The sequence below is a fragment of the Mustelus asterias genome, chromosome 8, assembly GCF_964213995.1.
Source record: "Mustelus asterias chromosome 8, sMusAst1.hap1.1, whole genome shotgun sequence".
Lineage (NCBI taxonomy): Eukaryota > Metazoa > Chordata > Chondrichthyes > Carcharhiniformes > Triakidae > Mustelus > Mustelus asterias.
In genome coordinates, this window is record NC_135808.1 from 32,476,911 (window position 1) to 32,492,933 (window position 16,023).

The window sequence follows — 16,023 nt, forward strand, 5'->3', positions numbered from 1 at the left end:
CGACTCTAATCCCCATTTCTATCTGATACTAGATCACTGATCCCCTCTGATCACACTGCGACTCTAATCCCCATTTCTATCTGATACTAGATCACTGATCCCCGCTGATCACACTGCGACTCTAATCCCCATTTCTATCTGATACTAGATCACTGATCCCCGCTGATCACACTGCGACTCTAATCCCCATTTCAAAGAGCTTCGAGCAAAGAACAAAGAAAATTACAGCACAGGAACAGGCCCTTCGGCCCTCCAAGCCTGCACCGACCATGCTGCCTGACTTAACTAAAACCTCTTACTCTTCCGGGGACCATTCCCATCTATTCATGTATTTGTCAAGACGCCCCTTAAAAGTCACTACCGTATCCGCTTCCACTACCTCCCCCAGCAACGGGTTCCAGGCACCCACCCCCCTCTGTGTAAAAAATGTGCCTCGTACATCTCCTTCACACCTTGCCGCTCACACCTTAAATCTATGCCCCCGAGTAATTGACCCTTCCACCCTGGGAAAAAGCTTCTGACTATCCACTCTGTCCATGCCTCTCATAATCTTGTAGACTTCTATCAGGTCGCCCCTCAATCTCCGTCGTTCCAGTGAGAACAAACCAAGTTTCTACAACGTCTCTTCATAGCTAATGCCCTCCATACCAGGCAACGTCCTGGTAAATCTTTTCTGTATCCTCTCCAAAGCCTCTACATCCTTCTGGTAGTGTGGCGACCAGAATTGAACACTATATTCCAACTGCGGCCTAACTAAGGTTCTATAAAGCTGCAACATATCTTGCCGATTTTTAAACTCAATACCCCGGCCGATGAAGGCAAGCATGCTGTATACCTTCTTGACTACCTTCTCCAACTGCATTGCCACTTTCGGTGACCTGTGTACCTGTACACCCAGATCCCTTTGCCTATCAATACTCTTGAGGGTTCTGCCATTTACTGTATATTTCCTATCTGTATTAGACCTTCCAAAATGTATTACCTCACATTTGTCCGGATTAAACTCCACCTGCCTTCTCTCCGCCCAAGTCTCCAACTGATCTATATCCTGCTGTATCCTCTGATGGTCCTCATCGCTATCTGCAAATCCACCAACCTTTGTGTCGTCCGCAAACTTACTAATCAAACCAGTTACATTTTCCTCCAAATCATTTATATACATTACAAACAGCAAAGGTCCCAGCACTGATCCCTGAGGAACGCCACTTGTCACATTCCTCCATTCAGAAATGCACCCTTTCACTGCTACCCTCTGTCTTCTTTGACCGAGCCAATTTTGTATCCACCTTGCCAGCTCACCTCTGATCCCATGCGACTTCACCTTCTGCACCAGTCTGTCATGAGGGACCTTGTCAAAGGCCTTACTGAAGTCCATGTAGACAACATCCACTGTCCTACCCTCATCAATCATCTTCATCACTTCCTCGAAAAACTCGATCAAGTTCGTGAGACACGACCTCCCCTTCACAAAACCATGTTGCCTCTCACTAATACGTCCAGTTATTTCTAAGTGGGAATAAATCCTCTCCAATAATCTCCCTACCACTGATGTAAGACTCACCAGCCTGTACTTACCTGGATTATTCTTGCCACCCTTCTTAAACAAAGGAACAACATTGGCTATTCTCCAATCCTCTGGGACCTCCCCTGTAGCCAGTGAAGATACAAAGATTTCTCTCAAGGCCCCAGCAATTTCCTCCTTTGCTTCCCTCAGTATTCTGGGGTATATCCCATCAGGCCCTGGAGACTTGTCTACCTTAATATTTCTCAAGAACCCCAATGCCTCCTCCTTTTTGATCTCAACATGACTCAAACTATCCACACACCCTTTCCCAGACTCATCATCCACCAAGTCCTTCTCTTTGGTGAATACTGACGCAAAGTACTCATTTAATACCTCGCCCATTTCCTCTGGCTCCACGCATAGATTCCCTCCCCTGTCCTTGAGTGGGCCAACCTTCTCCCTGGCTACCCTCTTGCTCTTTATATATGTATGAAAAGCCTTGGGATTTTCCTTAATCCTGCTGGCAAATGCTTTTCCGTGACCCCTTTTAGCCCTCCTTACTCCTTGCTAAAGTTTCTTTCTACTTTCCTTGTCTTCCACACTTGCTTCGTGTGTTCCCAGCCTCCTTGCTTTGACAAATGCTTCCTTTTTCTCTGTGACTCGGCTCACAATATTTCTCATTATCCAAGATTCCCAAAACTTGCCAGACCTATCCTTCGTCCTTTCAGGAATGTGCCGGTCCTGAATCCCTATCTACGTACACTTGAAAGCCTCCCACATGCCAGATGTTGATTTGCCCTCAAACATCTGCCCCCAATCTACATTCTTCAGTTCCTGCCTAATATTGTTGCAATTAGCCTTCCCCCAATTTAGCACCTTCACTTGAGGACTACACTTATCTTTATCCATCAGTACCTTAAAGCTTACTGAATTGTGGTCACTGCTCCCGAACTGCTCCCCGACTGAAACATCAACCACCTGACCGGGCTCATTCCCCAATACCAGGTCCAGTATGGCCCCTTCCCTAGTTGGACTATCTACATACTGTTTCAAGAAGCCCTCCTGGATGCTCCTTACAAACTCTGCCCCATCCACGCACTGAGCACCAAGTGAGTCCCAGTCAATATAGGGGAAGTTAAAATCTCCCATCACAACAACCCTGTTACTTTTACACCTTGCCAAAATCTGCCTACATATCTGTTCCTCTATCTCCCGCTGGGCAGCCTATAGTAAACCCCCAACATTGTGACTACACCCTTCCTATTCCTGAGCTCTACCCATATTGCCTCACTGTATGAGCCCTCTGAGTGTCCTCCCGCAATACAGCTGTGATATTCTCCTTAACCAGTAGTGCAACTCCCCCACCCCTTTTACCTCCCCCTCTATCCCGCCTGAAATATCTATATCCTGGAATGTTAAGCTGCCAATCCTGTCCTTCCCTTAACCAAGTCTCTGTAATGGCAACAACATCATAGTTCCTCGTACTAATCCAAGCTCTAAGTTCATCTGCCTTACCTGTTACACTTCACGCATTGAAACAAATGCACTTCAGTCCACCAGACCCTCTTTGATTAGCAACTCCATCGTGCCTGCTGCTTCTCTGAGTCTTACTGGCCCTACTCTCTGGTTCCCCTTCAGTTAATTCACCTTTGCTTTGGTTCCCACCCCCCCTGCCAAACTAGTTTAAATCCTCCCGTGTGACACCAGCAAACCTTCCAGCTAGAATATTTATGCCCTTCCAGTTTAGATGCAACCTGTCCTTCTTGTACAGGTCCCACCTGCCCTGGAAGAGACCCCAATGGTCCAGATATCTGAAACCCTCCCTCCTACACCAGCTGTTTAGCCACGTGTTAAGCTGCACTATCTTCCTATTCCTCGCCTCACTAGCACGTGGCACTGGGAGTAATCCTGAGATTACAATCCTAGAGGTCCTGCTTTTTAACTTTCTACCTAACTCCCAAAACTGCTGCTGCAGGACCTCCTCACTCTTCCTGCCTATATCATTAGTACCAATATGTACCACAACCTCTGGCTGTTCACCCTCTCCTTTCAGAATGCTTTCTGATACTAGATCCCCAATCCTCTCTAATCACACTGCGACTCAAATCCCCATCTCAATCTGATACTGGATCCCTGATCCCCTCTGATCACACTGTGACTCAGATCCCCATTTCTACCTGATACTAGATATCCGATCCCCTCTGATCACACTGTGACTCTAATCCCCATTTCAATCTGATACTAGATCTCCGATCCTCTCTGATCACACTGACTCTAATCCCCATTTCTATCTGATACCAGATCCCTGATCCCCTCTGATCACACTGTGACTGAGGCAAAGGAAAATCCAAAGTGCTCCTGCAAATACATAAAGGGCAAAAGGGTAACAAGTAGGGCCTCTTAAGGGTCAACAAGGTCATCTATGTGCGTATCCACAAGAGATGGATTATTGAGATCCTAAATGAATATTTCTCATCAGTATTTACTGTTGAGAAAAGCATGGATGTTATGGAACTTGGGGAAATAAATAGTGATGTCTTGAGGAGTGTACATATTACACAGAAGGAGGTGTTGGAAGTCTTAAAGCGCATCAAGGTAGATAAATCCCCGGGACTTGATGAAGTGTATCCCAGGACATTGTGGGAGGCTAGGGAGGAAATTGTGGGTCCCCTAGCAGAGATTTTTGAATTATCGATAGCCACAGGTGAGGTGCCTGAAGATTGGAGGGTGGCAAATGTTGTGCCTTTGTTTAAAAAGGGCTGCAGGGAAAAGCCTGGGAATTACAGGCTAGTGAACCTCACATTTATGGTGGGGAGGTTGCTGGAAGGTATTTTGAGAGACAGGATTTACAGACATTTAGAGACGCAAGGACTGATTAGAGACAGTCAGCATGGCTTTGTGAGTGGAAAATCATGTCTCACAAATTTGATTGAGTTTTTTGAAGGGGTAACCAAGAAGGTAGATGAGGGCAGGGCAGTTGATGTTGTCTACATGGACTTTAGAAAGGCCTTTGACAAGGTACCGCATGGTAAGGTTAAATCTCACAGGACCCAGGTGAGGTAGCTAAATGGATCCAAAATTGGCTTGACGACAGCAGCCAGAGGGTAGTTGTAGAGGATTGTTTTTCAAACTGGAGGCCTGTGACCAGCGGTGTGCCTCAGGGATCAGTGCTGGGTCCACTGTTATTTGTCATTTATATTAATGATTTGGATGAGAATATAGGAGGCATGGTTAGTAAGTTTGCAGATGACACCAAGATTGGTGGCATAGTGGACAGCGAAGAAGGTCATCTCAGATTGCAACGGGATCTTGATCAATTGGACCAGTGGGCTGACAAATGGCAGATGGAGTTTAATTTAGACAAATGCGAGGTGATGCATTTTGGGAGATTGAACCAGGGCAGGACTTACTCAATTAATTGTAGGGCGTTGGGGGAGAGTTACAGAGCAAAGAGATCTAGGGGTACAGGTTCATAGCTCCTTGAAAGTGAAGTCACAAGTGGACAGAGTGGTGAAGGCGGCATTCGGCACGCTTGGTTTTATTGGTCAGAACATTGAATACAGGAGTTGGGACATCTTGTTGAAGTTGTACAAGATATTGGTAAGGCCGCACTTGGAACACTGTGTACAGTTCTGGTCACCCGATTATAGAAAATATATTATTAAACTAGAAAGAGTGCAGAAAAGATTTACTAGGATGCTACCGGGACTTGATGGTTTGAGTTATAAGGAGAAGCTTGACAGACTGGGACTTTTTTCTCTGGAGCGTAGAAGGCTGAGGGGTGAACTTATAGATGTCTATAAAATAATGAGGGGCATAGACAAGGTGATAGTCAATATCATTTCCCAGAGGTAGGGGAGTCTAAAACTAGAGGGCATAGGTTTAAGGTGAGAGGGGAGAGATACAAAAGGGTTCAGAGGGGCAATTGTTTCACACCGAGGGTGATGAGTGGCTGGAACCAGCTGCCAGAGGTAGTAGTGGAGGTGGGTACATTTTTCTAACCTTTTAAAAAGCATTTAGACAGTTACATGGGTAAGATGGGTATAGAGGGATATGGGCCAAATGCGGGCAATTGGGACTAGTTTACGGCTTTAAAAAAAGGGCGGCAGGGACAAGTTGGGCCGAAGGGTCTGTTTCCATGCTGGAAACCTCTACGACTCTAATCTCCATTTCAATCTGATACTAGATCCCCGATCCCCTCTGATGACACCATGACTCTAATCCCCATATCTATCTGAGACCAGATCCCTTTATCCTCTGATCATACTGTGACTCTAACCCCCATTTCTATCTGATACTAGATCCCTGATCCCCTCTGATCACACAGTGACTATAATCCCATTTATATCTGATACTAGATCCCTGATCTGCTCTGATCACACTGCGACTCTAATCCCCATTTCTATCTGATACGAGATCCCTTTCCCCTCGAATCACACTGTGACTTGAATCCCCATTTCTATTTTACACCAGATGCCCCATGAACACACTGTGACTCTAATCCCCATTTATATCTAATACCAGATCCCTGTTCCCCTCTGATCACACTGTGACTCTATTCCCCATCTCAATCTGATACTAGATCCCTGATCCCCTCTGATCACACTGCGACTCAAATCCCCATTTCTATCTGATACTATATCTCTGATGCCCTCTGATCACACTGTGACTCTAATCCCCATTTCAACCTGATACTAGATCCCTGATCCCCTCTGATTACACTGCGACTCAAATGTCCATTTCTGATACTAGATCTCCAAATTACTCTGATCACAGTGACTCTAATCCCCATTTCTATACTAAATCACTGATCCCCTCTAATTACATTGCGACTCTAATCCCCATTTATATCTGATACTAGATCCCTGATCCCCTCTGATCACACTGTGACTCTCACCCCCATTTCTGTCTGATACTAGATCTCTGATCCCCTCTGATCATACTGTGACTTAAATCCCCATTCTATTTGATACCAGATCCCTGATCCCCTCTGATCACACTGTGACTCTAATCCCCATTTCTACCTGATTCTAGATCCCCATCCCCTCAGATCATATTGCGACTCAAATCCCCATTTCTGATACAAGATCCCTGATCCCCCCTGATCACACTGTGACTCTAATCCCCATTTCTGATACTAGATCCCTGATCCCCTCTGATCACACTGTGACTCTAATCCCCATTTCTATCTGATACTAGATCCCTTTTCGCTCTGATCTGATTGTTAGTGATTTTCCATTAATGATAGATCATTAATTATCAATCTCTGACAGGAATTCACACTTTCCAGTTGATTATGATTGTTGAGGTCACTGAAGACGGCTCCATTAAGAGATCGATGCGGTTTGGATTTGATGGAAAGGACTATATTAGTTTAGAGCCAGACAGAATGAGATGGGTCGCAACCAATCACTTCGCAGTGAAGACTAAAGAGAAATGGGATCTGAATGAATCCTGGAACAAGCACTGGAAAAGGACTTTGGAAGTACATTGTGTGCAGTATTTGAAAAGATATTTACAAGCTGGAAAGGAACATTTTGAACGGAAAGGTATCTCATTGAGTCTCATTTTTGATCTGACTTTAGTGATGTATGTCTGAATTACTGAGACATCCCCAGCCTGAGCCCAGTCCCAAATGTACCTAAATGTAGTGTGATCACAGAGGTTGGGGAATCTGGGGTTGTCACACCATGAGTGAGATATCACTGCACATGGAAATGGCTGCTTGTGACAGAGGAAATTGTATGTATCTGTTTGTTGCCCACAGCAATGTTCAGACATTGGGGAGAGGGACCTTTGGGACTGAGCTGGGTCTGTGCTCAGTGAATACTCTCATCATTCTTCACAATGGGAAAGGACAATGTGAGCGTAGATATCAGGACAGAGCACTGTGGAATATTAGAGAGAGGACGTCTTGGTACGTTTAGCAGCCTTTAAAGTGGATAAACCCGCAGACCCAGCTGAGATTTGTCGCAGGCTGTTGAAGGGGGAATGGTGCAGATATCAGGGGCACTGCCACTAATTTTCAAATCCTCTCTGGACAGAGGTGAGGTGCCAGAGGACTGGAGGAAAACTAACATTGTCCCATTATCAAAAAAAAAGGGAGATAGGGATAGACCAGGAAATTTCAGTCAGCCTAACCTCGGTGGTGGAGAAGTTACTGGAAAGAATTGTGGGGGATAGAATATATCTGCACTTGAATAGACACAGAATGATCAGCGAGAGTCAGCATGGACTTGTTAAGGGAAGGTTGTGTTTGACAAATTTAATCAGCTTTTCTGAGGAGGTAACCAGGAGTCTTGATGAGGGCAATACGTTTGTTGTGGTCTATATGGTCTTTATCGAGGCTTTTGATAAGATCCCTCATGACAGATAGATCAAGAAAGTAAGGGCCCATGGATTCCAACGCAGAGTGGCGCATTGGATCCAAACATTGGATCCAACATTGACTGAGATGCAGGAAGCAGAAGGTGAGGGATGTTTCTGTGACTGGAAGTCCGTTTCCAGTGGAGTCCCACAGGGCTGCGGGTGGGGCACTTGCTATTTCTGGCATACATGAATGACTTGGTCTTAAATATAGTGGGTTTGAACAAGAAGTTTGTGAATGACAGGAAAATCGTTAGGATGGTAAATAGCAAATAGGAGGATAGATGTAGACTGCAGGAGGGTAGCAATAGACTGGTCAGGTGGACAGAACAGCGGCAAATGGAATTCAACCTGGGAAAGTGTGAGATGGGGAGGGTTAACAAGGAAAAGGCATACCATGAATGGTAAGGTCCTGGAAAGTACTGAGGATCAGAGAGACCTTGGAATGCAGATCCACAAATCCCCGAAGGTAGCAGGACAGATAGATCTGGTGGTTAAGAAGGCAAATGGGATACTTGCCTTTATTGGCTGAGACACAGAATACAAGAGTAGAGAGGTCATGCTGGACCTTTAGAAAACACTGTTAGGCCACAACCAGAAAAGTGTGTGTAGCTCTGGCCACCATATTATAGGAAGGGTTTGATTACACTGGGGAGGGTGCAGAGATGCTGCCTGGGCTGGAGGGTCTCCGCTATGAGGAAAGATTGGATAGGCTGGGACTGTTTTCCTTGGAGCAGTGAAGAGGGGACCTGATAGAAGTGTTTAGGATGATGAGGGACATAGGGTGGAAAGGGATGACTTTTTCCATCAGTGGAGGGGTCAATAACCAGGGACATAGAAGTAGAAGTCTAAGAGGGGAGTTGAGGAGAAACCTTTTCACTCAGAGGTTGTGGGAGTGTGGAACTCACTGCCTACAGTCAGATATTCACCAAACATTTCAGAAGTATTTAGATATTCACTTGCTCTGCCGTAACCTCCAGGGCTATTGGACAAGTGCTGGAAAATGGAATTAGTGCAGTCAGATCTTTGTGGACCCACATGAACATGATGGGCTGAATGGCCCCTCTGTGCTGTAAAAGTCTATGGATCTAATGGGCGGCACGGTAGCACAGTGGTTAGCACTGCTGCTTCACAGCTCCAGGGTCCCGGGTTCGATTCCCGGCTCGGGTCACTGTCTGTGTGGAGTTTGCACATTCTCCTTGTGTCTGTGTGGGTTTCCTCCGGGTGCTCCGGTTTCCTCCCACAGTCCAAAGATGTGCGGGTTAGGTTGATTGGCCAGGTTAAAAAATTGCCCCTTAGAGTCAAGGGATGTGTAGGTTAGAGGGATTAGTGGGTAAAATATGTGGGGGTAGGGCCAGGGTGGGATTGTGGTCGGTGCAGACTCGATGGGCCGAATGGCCTCCTTCTGCACTGTAGGGTTTCTATGATTCTATTTCTATGATTCTATAACTGCTTTAGGGCAGGTTTAAAGAGGCAGCACAAGGTTTAGAGAAAGTCCCTGCCCCCAGCAGTGTAGTTGAATGTAACAGCAGATTCTGGTGGTGAAGGGACTGTGTCTCTGAGCTTTTTAGATAATTTATTGACTTTCTTGAGCTGTTTCTAAAACTAATTCAGAGAGCAGGGGGATCTTCAATTTGTAGTCATGACCATCTCCCTGTTAGCTCCACGAGATCCCTGTCTAGATTCCCAATTGGGTGCTGAGACCCCCTTCACACAGCCAATTGGCACAGTTCCTGCAGAGACCCCCTTCACACTGCCAATTGGCACAGTTCCTGCAGAGACCCCCTTCACACTGCCAATTGGCACAGTTCCTGCAGAGACCCCCTTCACACAGCCAATTGGCACAGTTCCTGCAGAGACCCCACTTCACACAGCCAATTGGCACAGTTCCTGCAGAGACCCCCTTCACACTGCCAATTGGCACAGTTCCTGCACAGACCCCCTTCACACTGCCAATTGGCACAGTTCCTGCACAGACCCCCTTCACACTGCCAACTGGCACAGTTCCTGCAGAGACCCCCTTCGCACTGCCAATTGGCACAGTTCCTGCACAGACCCCCTTCACACTGCCAACTGGCACAGTTCCTGCAGAGACCCCCTTCGCACTGCCAATTGGCACAGTTCCTGCAGAGACCCCCTTCACACTGCCAATTGGCACAGTTCCTGCACAGACCCCCTTCACACTGCCAATTGGCACAGTTCCTGCACAGACCCCCTTCACACTGCCAACTGGCACAGTTCCTGCAGAGACCCCCTTCGCACTGCCAATTGGCACAGTTCCTGCAGAGACCCCCTTCACACTGCCAATTGGCACAGTTCCTGCAGAGACCCCCTTCACACTGCCAATTGGCACAGTTCCTGCAGAGACCCTTCACACTGCCAACTGGCACAGTTCCTGCAGAGACCCCCTTCGCACTGCCAATTGGCACAGTTCCTGCAAAGACCCCCTTCACACTGCCAATTGGCACAGTTCCTGCACAGACCCCCTTCACACTGCCAATTGGCACAGTTCCTGAAGAGACCCTTCACACTGCCAATTGGCACAGTTCCTGAAGAGACCCTTCACACTGCCAATTGGCACAGTTCCTGCACAGACCCCCTTCGCACTGCCAATTGGCACAGTTCCTGCAGAGACCCCCTTTCACACTGCCAATTGGCACAGTTCCTGCACAGACCCCCTTCACACTGCCAACTGGCACAGTTCCTGCAGAGACCCCCTTCGCACTGCCAATTGGCACAGTTCCTGCACAGACCCCCTTCACACTGCCAATTGGCACAGTTCCTGAAGAGACCCTTCACACTGCCAATTGGCACAGTTCCTGCACAGACCCCCTTCGCACTGCCAATTGGCACAGTTCCTGCAGAGACCCCCTTTCACACTGCCAATTGGCACAGTTCCTGCACAGACCCCCTTCACACTGCCAACTGGCACAGTTCCTGCAGAGACCCCCTTCGCACTGCCAATTGGCACAGTTCCTGCACAGACCCCCTTCACACTGCCAATTGGCACAGTTCCTGAAGAGACCCTTCACACTGCCAATTGGCACAGTTCCTGCAGAGACCCTTCACATTGTCAATTGGCACAGCTCCTGCAGAGACGCTTTACACTGCCAATTGGCGCAGTTCCTGCAGAGACCCCCTTCACACTGCCAACTGGCGCAGTTCCTGCAGAGACCCCCTTCACACTGCCAATTGGCGCAGTTCCTGCAGAGACCATTTTCACACTGCCAATTGGCGCAGTTCCTGCAGAGACCATTTTCACACTGCCAATTGGCACAGTTCCTGCAGAGACCCCCTTCACACTGCCAACTGGCGCAGTTCCTGCAGAGACCCCCTTCACACTGCCAATTGGCGCAGTTCCTGCAGAGACCATTTTCACACTGCCAATTGGCACAGTTCCTGCAGAGACCCCTTTCACACTGAGAATTAGCATGATTCCTGCAGAGACCCCATTCACACGGCCAATTGGCACAGTTCCTACAGAGACCCTTCACACTGCCAATTGGCACAGTTCCTGCGGAGACCCCATTCACACGGCCAATTGGCACAGTTCCTACAGAGACCCTTCACACTGCCAATTGGCACAGTTCCTGCAGAGACCCTTCACACTGCCAATTGGCACAGTTCCTACAGAGACCCCATTCACACTGCCAATTGGCACAGTTCCTGCGAGGCAGACACAAACTGGCGGTCTTGATGATTGAATGGTGGATCTGAAGTAGCATGCGAACTGAGCGGACCTCTCTGTTTCTGCCCTGCCTGCCTCCAAATACAGCTCATTGAACCGTTCTCCCATTCCATTCAGTGTGGGTTTATTGTTTGTGTTTTCACCCTTTCCCATTACAGTTCAGCCTGACGTCTTCATCTCCAGAAGTGAACCCAATAGTCAGTACAAGTCGCTCACTCTCTCCTGCCTGGTTACTGGCTTTTATCCTGCAGACATCGAGGTGACCTGGCTAAGGAATGGAGAGGTAATGTCTGAGACACTATCCTCGGGGGTTCGACCGAACCACGATGGGACCCATCAGATCCAGAAAGAGATTGAAATAAATGCTGGGGATGAGGATCAATACTCCTGTCAAATTGAACACAGCAGCCTGGCAGAGCCCAAGCTCCATCAGTCGGGTAAGGAACTGTACTGGATTCGTCTTCGCTGCTATAAGACCACAAGGTGTAGTCGCAGCATAGGCCATTTGGCCCATTGAGTCTGCTGTGCTATTCAATGATATCATGACTGATCTGATATGGAAATCCTCAACTCCATTTTTCCACCTGATCCCCATAACCCTAGATTCCCTTACTGATTAAAAATCTAACTGTCTCAACCTCTCCTCATTAGAAAATATCTCCATTCCTGGGATTAACCAAGTGAAGCTTCTCTGAACTGCCTTCAATGCCTCCATAACGGGATGAAAACTGCCCACAATATTCCAGGTATAATCTAACAGAATGAGGTTCAAAGAATCCCTACAGTGCAGAAGGCGGCCATTTGCTCCATCGAGTCTGCACCGACCACAATCCCACCAGGCCCTATTCGCGTAACCCCACATACTTAACCTGCTAATCCCCTGACACTCGGGTCAATTTAGCCAATCCACATAACCTGCACATCTTTGGGCTGTGGGAGGAAACCTGAGCACCCAGAGGAAACCCACGCAGACACGGGGAGAATGTGTAAACTCCAAATAGACAGTGACCCGAGACCGGAATTGAACCCAGCTCCCTGGCGCTGTGAGGCAGCAGCATGAACCACTTTGCCACCGTGCCACTAACGAGAGCCTAGTGTAGTTTTAGCAAGACTTCCGTATTTTTAATATTCCATTTCCTTTGAAATAGAGACCAACATTCCATTTGCTTACCCTATTACTTGCTGAACTTCTTTACTAGCTTTTTGTGATTTATGTACGAGGACCCCTAAATTCCTCTGTGCTGCAGATTTCTGCAGTCTTTCTCTATTTAAATAATATTCAGCTCTTTTATTCTTCTTACCAAAGTGCATAACTTCACATTTTCCTGCATTATTTTCTGTCTGCCAATTTTTTTCACATTCACCGAACTAGTCCATATCCCTCTGTACACTCTTTGGGCCCGATTTCACCATCATGTTGCACCCGTTTTCAGGCACGAAAACTTGGTAAAGTCGGGCATGAGGCGAGTCATGTGATCCGCGCCCGTCTCCGCGCCAGTTTCCCCTTTACCAAGACCCGAAAATGCATTTGCATGCATTTAAATTGACTTAATGGGCTGCATGCCCAACCTTACAGGCACTTCCCCTTTTACCACCACGTTCGCTCATCCAGAATCGCGCAAAACAGACATGCTCCACAAAAGTCTGATTCGGGTGCTCCAGTGAGTGAGGAGGTAACCGCGGAGCGTCCGACGGCTCTCTGTTTGAGATTGGTCGGGGGGTGGGGGGAGAAGGTGGGTCTGTCGGCTCTCTGCTTGAGATCGGTGGGGGGGGGGGGGGGGGGGGCGCTGCCACTTTGCCTGAGATCAGTGAGGCAGAAGGGGGGGTCTGCTGCCACTCTGCCTGAGATCTGTGGGGGGGGGGGGAAGGGGGAAGGGCCCGCGATTGGTCTGAGTGTGGGGATAAGGGGGTCAGTAATGTTGGGAGGGTGGGGCAATGTTTGTGAGGGCCAGAGGGAGGCATTATCCGGCCCAGGAGGGATGTGGCAGGTGAGCAGCATTCCATCATTTTCTTTCTGCGCCCGCGCAGTTGGAGGCTCCGATCGGAGCTGCAGGGTTTCGGGCGCGTTAAGTCCCGCCCACAGGCTTGTGTAGGGTCATTCGGAATCACTGATACTTTTGCAGGCAGAGTGTGTATGGGGACACCTGAGAACGGGTCTAAAAGTCGGATCTGAAACACTCCCAGTTTCAAGTCCGTCCAGCACTTAGAATCAAAATGGTAAAACAGGGCCCTTTGTGTCATCCTCACCACTTGCCTCCCCACCTATTTTTGTGTCATCCGCAACCTTGGCAATAGTACATTCACTTCCCTCATCAGAGTTATTGATCTACACTGTAAATAATTGTGGTCCCAGCATTAATCCCTGTGGTAATCCACCAGTTACAGGTTGCCATCCTAAAAATGCCCCTCTTATCCCAACTCTGCCGTCTATCATTTGCCAATCCTCTATCCATGTTAATATACTACTTCCAACAGCATAGGCTCTTATCAAGTAGCCTTCTGTGCAGTACCTTATTGAACACATTTTGGAATCCAAGTATGTTACATCTATCGGTTTCCCTTTATCTTTCTCGCTGGTCACCACCTCAACGAATTTTAATAAATTTGTTGGGTATGATTTCCCCTTCATGAAGCTGGGCTGACTCTGCTTGATTATATTATGTATTTCTAAATGCTTTGCTATTATATCTTTTATATTGGCTGCGAACATTTTTCTAACGTTAGGCTAAGGCTTACTTTGTCTCCCTCCCTTTTTGAATAATTGGCAGTTTTCCAATCCTCTGGGACATTCCAGAATTTAAAGATTCTTGGAAGCGTATTATCTCTGCAGCTATATCATTTAATATCCTGGGATACAATTCATCAGGTCCATGGGATTTATCTGACTTTAGCCCCATTAATTTCCCTCGTAGTTTTTCTCTAGCGCTTCTCACCTCTTCCCCCACTCCCTTCTCCAGCATTTCGCCTTGATGATTTCGTATTTTTGGAATGTTATTAGTGTCTTCCGTCGTGAATACCAACACAAAGTATTCATTTAACTCTTCTGCCATTTCCTGGTTCCCTATTATTATAGATCATAGAATTATTTCCCCAGTCTCATTCTCTAAGGGGCCCATGTTCACTTTGGCCTCTGTCTTACTCTTTATATACTTAAAGACACTCTTACTATCCATTTTTATATTTCTTGCGAGTTTACACTCAGAGTTTATCTTCTCCCTCTTTATATTATCTTTGGTCATCTTTTGTTGGATTTTAAAACTTTACCAATTCTCTAAATTACCACCAACCGTTACCACATTTTAAGTTTTTTCTTTCAATTCAAATACTATATGTAACTTCTTTGGATAACCATGGTTGATTTATTCCCTTCCTGGAATCCTTCTTCCTCACTGGGATATATTGTTGTTGTCCATTATGAACTTTTTTCAGAAGCAAGTGCCATTGTTGATCAACTGTCTTTTTTGCTAAACTCCTTTCCCATTCCACTCCAGCCAACTCTACCTTCATTCCTTTGTAATTACCATTTGAAGTTTAGCATAATTGTTTCTGATCCAAGTTTCTCACTCTCAAACTGAATGCTAAATTCTGTCATGTTATGGTCACTGTTTCCAGGGGATCTTTAATTCTGAGATTGTTTACTAAACCTGCCTCATTACACATGACCAGATCCAAAATATCCTGATCCCCGCTTGCATCCACAGCATATTGTTCCAGGAAACTCCCAAATACATGCTATGAATTCTTCTTCACGGTTACCTCTGCCAAACTGATTTTCCCAATCAACATGAAGATCCAAGTCACCCATGAGTAATATACTGCCTTTTTTACATGCCCTCATTATCTCCTGATTTATTCACCGTCCTGCAGTATAGCTACTGTTAGGGGCAACACTTAACCCCTTGTTACTTCGTAAATGCACCCATATGGATTCTACATCTTCTGATCCAAGACCATTTCTTGCTATTATACTTATTCCATCTCGCACCAACAAAGCTCCCTCTCCACCCTTTCCTTCCTGCCTGTCTGTACAAAAAGTCACATAACCCTCAATATTTATTTCCAACTTTGCTCTCCTTGTAACCATGTCTCTGTAATGGCTATCAGATCATACACATTAACCTCAATTTGTGCTGTTAATTCACTGACTTTTTGCCAGATACTAGGTACATTTAGGTAAAGAGCCATTCATTTTGCCTCTATCACTTTTCCCCCTTTGACTCAATTTGCTGCTTTTTTTAATGTTTGTTCACTGTGTCCCTTCCTGTCACAGTCTTGGTATCATTACCTAAATAGCTGCTTTGCAATGCTACTGTATCCTTTTGCTTTGTTACCCTACCCCACTACCATACCATCCCTCCCGACCCAACAAAAACCTCTCCACCTCCCCAGCCTGGAACATTTGAATAAACCCTGCCATCCACAGCCTTTTATAGAGACAGTTCCAGATTTCCACTGCCCTGTTAAG

At 46.7% G+C, this 16,023-nt stretch overlaps 2 protein-coding genes across 4 annotated transcripts in view; both read left to right on the forward strand.

Moving 5' to 3' along the window:
- The window catches only part of LOC144496991 (class I histocompatibility antigen, F10 alpha chain-like), a 201,056-nt gene that overhangs the window by 180,679 nt on the left and 4,354 nt on the right, over positions 1-16,023 (forward strand). The window lies entirely within an intron of this gene.
- The window catches only part of LOC144496989 (class I histocompatibility antigen, F10 alpha chain-like), a 38,728-nt gene that overhangs the window by 5,631 nt on the left and 17,074 nt on the right, over positions 1-16,023 (forward strand). For 2 of the 3 annotated variants that reach the window (XM_078217659.1, XM_078217660.1), the window contains exons 3-4: positions 6,778-7,053; positions 11,717-11,995. In XM_078217659.1, the coding sequence (XP_078073785.1) occupies positions 6,778-7,053; positions 11,717-11,995 (555 nt within the window). The remainder of the gene's footprint in view (positions 1-6,777; positions 7,054-11,716; positions 11,996-16,023) is intronic. The other variant, XM_078217661.1, reaches the window with a different exon arrangement.